The sequence below is a fragment of the Corvus brachyrhynchos genome, unplaced genomic scaffold, assembly GCF_000691975.1.
Source record: "Corvus brachyrhynchos isolate BGI_N302 unplaced genomic scaffold, ASM69197v1 scaffold59, whole genome shotgun sequence".
NCBI lineage: Eukaryota > Metazoa > Chordata > Aves > Passeriformes > Corvidae > Corvus > Corvus brachyrhynchos.
The window spans coordinates 4,037,423-4,042,117 of record NW_008246054.1 but is presented as its reverse complement, the minus strand read 5'-3'; the positions used below and the strand labels follow the sequence as shown (position 1 = coordinate 4,042,117).

The window sequence follows — 4,695 nt, the reverse complement described above, 5'->3', positions numbered from 1 at the left end:
TTGCAACCAGAGAATGGAGCTGATGCCCTTGACTGGGACATGCTGTCTTCCCTTTCTCCTCTCAGGAACGTTGGAAGCAAAAACATTCAAAAAGCGCTGTATGCAAATGAAGCTGACACAGACTGATGTCCGCGGGAGTGAGGACTGTCTGTACCTGAACATCTGGATCCCTCAAGGGAGGAGAGAGAGTATGTGCTTGGCAGGGACCTGGGCAGGAGATCCCCACCTGCCTTTCCTGGGCAAATTTTTCTGGAGCATCTCTCAGCAGTTATGGTCCATAGTGGGCAGGTGCTGGGCAGTGATTTTCAGGGGGAAAGGTGGCAACTGTGTCAGACAACGTTCCTCACCTTCACCCTGTTGGGAGGCTCAGCCTCTTGTGCAGAGCAAGGCCTTTTTTGGCCACGGGCTCTTACAGAGCATCAAGTCAGCTCCTGCCCAGGTGGAACGATGCTCAGGGAGGGGGTGAGGGGATGGAGGGGCAGCACCTTCCAGCTCTGTCGGGGCTCACTCTGCTCCTGTTCCGCTCCTCCCAGTCTCTACCAAGCTGCCCGTGATGGTTTTTATCTACGGTGGCGCCTTCCTAGTCGGAGGCAGCCAGGGAGCCAATTTCCTGGACAACTACCTGTACGATGGGGAGGAGATCGCAGTGCGGGGCAACGTCATCGTGGTGACCGTCAACTACCGCCTGGGGCCGCTGGGCTTCCTGAGCACCGGCGATGAAAACCTGCCAGGTACCTCTGCTGCTCGCTCTGTCCTGGATGCCCACTTTGTGATTTTTGCTGTGCCCCTGCTCACTGGTGGATGATCTCTCTGTCCTTCAGGGAACTACGGGCTCAAGGACCAGCACATGGCCATTGCCTGGGTGAAGAGGAACATCAAGGCCTTTGGGGGTGACCCAGACAACATCACCATCTTTGGGGAATCGGCCGGTGCCGTCAGCGTCTCCCTGCAGGTCAGTTGTCCTTGTCAGACCAGAGCAGAGCCCCTTCTCTGTCAATCACTGAGAGTGCCCCTTGGTACTCATCTGCTTTCCTCCCCACCTGCTGTCTCATGAACGTCCTGCCCTGGCCAGGACAGCAATGCTCAGCCTCAGTGCTTTGTAGCAGCTCCTCCTTCTTCAGCTTCATCAGTCCCACCACTGCAGCCACGTGTCCTGGGAAGAAACAGCCTCTACCTTCCATGTCCCCCTCCTCTGCTCCTCTTCTCAGCATCTCACCTTTGAACTTCAAATCCCAAGACTGCTGAACACCTCAAGACCTGGCAGTTTCCCTGGGACACGTGCACGACCCGCAAGGCCATCTGCCTGGTTTGGCAGGCTGTGGTCTCCTCAGGAGTTTGTACCCAAAACCCTCTTGTCCCCATTTTGCCCCCCAGACGCTGTCTCCGAAGAACAAGGGCCTGTTCAAGAGAGCCATCAGCCAGAGTGGGGTTGGGGTGTGCAGCTGGGCCATCCAGAGGGACCCGCTCTTCTGGGCTAAAAAGGTAACGTGCAAGTCTTGCCTGAAGGACTATAGAAACCAAAAAAGCAATTCCCTAGAGGAGAGCATGGCTAGGAAGGGATTGGGCAGGAGCTGTGCCAGACAAAGCTGTGGAAAGTCACTGCTTTGAGATTAAAACCAAATATAATCTGTCTCTATAACAATTACCCCCAGATTTGGGAGGTAACGCTAGGATGTTTTTCTGTCTCTTCTCCTGCAGCTTGGAGAAAAGGTGGGCTGCTCCACAGACAACACAGCCATCTTGGCCAACTGCCTGCGCAGCTCTGATCCCAAAACTTTGACACTGGCCTACCACCTGCAGCTGACCAACCTGCCCAGTAAGTCCCCCAGCCTGTGCTCTGGTCAATCACCCACCCTGGGCTCCCCAAGCTCTTGGCAGGACACTGGGTTGACTGCCAGGAGTGTTGAGGTGATGCTTGTGCCCTTCAGAAAAGGGATAATAATGACAGCTCTTGCAGCCACCTTTCTGCAGGCAGGTGCACATTGCAGCAGATGAATGCTGCCCACCATGCAATGGCAGCAGTCGCAGAGGGATTATCCAAGGGCTCTGCCTTGGCCTCAGAGCAACTGTTTGGGCTTCCTGTTCTGTGAAAGCAGCAAGAGCAATCCCAGAATACAGTTTGTAAATTAAAAAAAAAAGTTCACATCCCTGCTATTTCTATTTGAGTCGCTGGGTGGAGTGTAGGATCGCTGCTGCTTTTGCTGCCTGTGGGGACTCCTTTGCCAAGAAGATTCTCCTCCTGGTGCTCCTGGTCACAAACCACAGCGTTTAGCCTGGCTCAGAACAGCGAGTGTCTAAACCACTGCTGTGCAACTGCACAGTCGGGGCTGGCTGTCCTGACAATCAGACAGCATGGCCAGGTGGGATGCAAAGTTCAGCTCTTTCCTATCTTTTTGGGGAAGGGATTTGCAGGAGGAGAGGATTTATGGATGTTACCAGGTGGTGCTTGCCTGGCAGATCTCTTGCTTTTCTCCTTCAGCCATAGACATGAGGTTTACACTGCATCTGGGTGACATCCTGCACATACTGAAGCCACTGCTCAAGCTGTCATTCACCTCAGCCTGTTTTCTCCCGAGCTATTTGAGTCATGGGCTATGCCAGACCACTCATCTGTGTTTCCTCAGCTCCTAACAGACTCTGCTCTTGTCTCCTGCTGCAGTGCCCCTGGTGCACACCCTCGCCCTCACTCCTGTCGTCGATGGGGATTTCCTCCCAGACATGCCAGAGAAGCTCTTTGCCAACGCTGCCGACATCGACTACCTGGCCGGGGTCAATAACATGGATGGGCACATCTTTGCCGGCGTGGATTTACCCGCCATCAACCGCCCGCTGGTGAAAATCACTGCGTGAGTGACAGATGCCCTTGGAGCCCTCAACAGGAGCCATCTTCTCTCCAGTGTAGCTCCCAAGCCCCAACGACTCAGGCTTGAGCGGACAGGGCACAGCCTTCATAACGGGATGTCGCTCCAAGCCTGGGTGCCCAGGCCTTGTGTTGCCAAGTCCAGAGCCCTCAAGAGAAAGGACCAGGCAAGACCCCTGCCTGACCTGAAGCTGCTGGTCTGTAATTAATTAATGTCACTTGTCTTTTCAGGGAGCAGGTGTATGATTTGATCAAAGGCCTCACCGTGGACAGGGGCGAGGCCGGAGCCAACGCCACCTACAACATCTACACACAGAGCTGGGGTGACAAACCCAGTCAGGAGGTCATGAAGAAGACAGTGGTGGACCTGGTCACTGACTACATCTTCCTGATTCCCACACAGTGGGCACTGAACCTGCACCTGCAGAATGCCCAGTGAGCAGCTCAGCCCTGGCAGGAACCCTAAGCCGACCTGGGGGGATGAGGAGTGGCTTAAGAGGGCTCTGCTGTCCCCTCACAGCTGCTTATCCAGTCCCTTTTATTTCCCAGGAGTGGCAAGACCTACAGCTACGTGTTCTCCCAGCCGTCCCGCATGCCTGTCTACCCCAGCTGGGTCGGGGCAGACCATGCTGATGACCTGCAGTACGTGTTTGGGAAGCCCTTTGCCACCCCCCTGGGCTACCTGCCCAAGCACAGGACCGTCTCAAAGGCCATGATTGCTTACTGGACCAATTTTGCCAGGAGCGGGTGAGTGATTCCTATTCCACATTTGGGGCTTGATGCAGAATTTCAGGCTGCTGGTTTTGTCCAGTAAGTTTTCAGGATCATTCCCAGAAGCAGGGTGTTCCATGTCTGTATTTCTTATTCCTGAATCCTAATGTTCATACAAAATTTAAGTCCCTATGTGAAGCTGGGATGATGCCAGTGGGGACTGAGGGAGGAGATTGAAGGTCATCAACTCACTCCTGGCAGGCAGAATTCTATTGCTTGTGCCAGGGTCAACTCTCTCTTTTTTCTCACTTAAAGTCTCACTTGAGCAGACAAGGTTCCTGCCAAAAACCTCAAAACTGTGTTTCTGTGTCTCCTTTTGCCCCAGTGATCCCAACAAAGGCCATTCGGACGTGCCCGTTTCCTGGCCAGCCTACAGCAACAAGGGCAAGTACTACCTGGATATCAACAACGAGATGAACAAAAACTCTGTGAAGCAGGACCTGAGATCTGAGTATGTTTCCTTCTGGAACTCGGGTTGTACCGCCCGCTGCCGCAGGTCGCCAACATCTCCCAGTTGGAGTTAATGTTCTAAAGCTAAGAAAGAAATATAGTTTAGAGATCATTAAAGGCTTGCTTGTAACTGAGTGACTCTGGTTCTCTGTGTGTTTGCCATGACAGGAGTTTCTCGCTGATGTCAAGGTCAGGCAGGATGGAACATCCTGTGGGCAGTGTGTGCTCCCCTGGCTGTGACAGCCAGTGCTGGACAAGCTGTCCTTGTGGCAAATTTTATTCTCACCCTCACCTGTATCTCCTTCATCTGCCACCTTCTGTGGCATCAAACATTGCTGGGATGAAGACTGAAGTTCTTAGGAAGCAAAAGCTTGTTTTAATGAGAATTTACACCAGATTCCTTGCACGATCAGAGAAGCGGCGTACGGATGCATGTGAGCGTGTGCTCAGTCAGGGCTGTTTTCCTTCGTTGTCCAGGCAGGACGAGGACAAAATAACACACGGGGGAGGTGATTCTGCATCTGTTTATGGTCACAAGCGGGGCTGAGGAGCCGCAGGTCCGAGCAGGACAGGACGAGCTCAGGCCGCCCTCAGGCCTCGCCCTCCCACACGCC

General features: G+C 53.7%; 2 protein-coding genes across 2 annotated transcripts in view; both read left to right on the top strand.

Annotated features, from left to right (window-relative positions):
- CEL (carboxyl ester lipase) overlaps nt 1–4,211 on the top strand; it is an 11,228-nt gene extending 7,017 nt beyond the window's left edge. The window contains 10 exon segments of the mRNA XM_008642184.2: nt 66–188; nt 534–731; nt 822–952; nt 1,375–1,482; nt 1,699–1,816; nt 2,660–2,846; nt 3,092–3,295; nt 3,410–3,607; nt 3,957–4,107; nt 4,110–4,211. Coding sequence (XP_008640406.2) covers nt 66–188; nt 534–731; nt 822–952; nt 1,375–1,482; nt 1,699–1,816; nt 2,660–2,846; nt 3,092–3,295; nt 3,410–3,607; nt 3,957–4,107; nt 4,110–4,163 — 1,472 coding nt within the window. The 3' untranslated portion in view covers nt 4,164–4,211.
- The window catches only part of GTF3C5 (general transcription factor IIIC subunit 5), a 20,221-nt gene that overhangs the window by 8,256 nt on the left and 7,270 nt on the right, over nt 1–4,695 (top strand). The window lies entirely within an intron of this gene.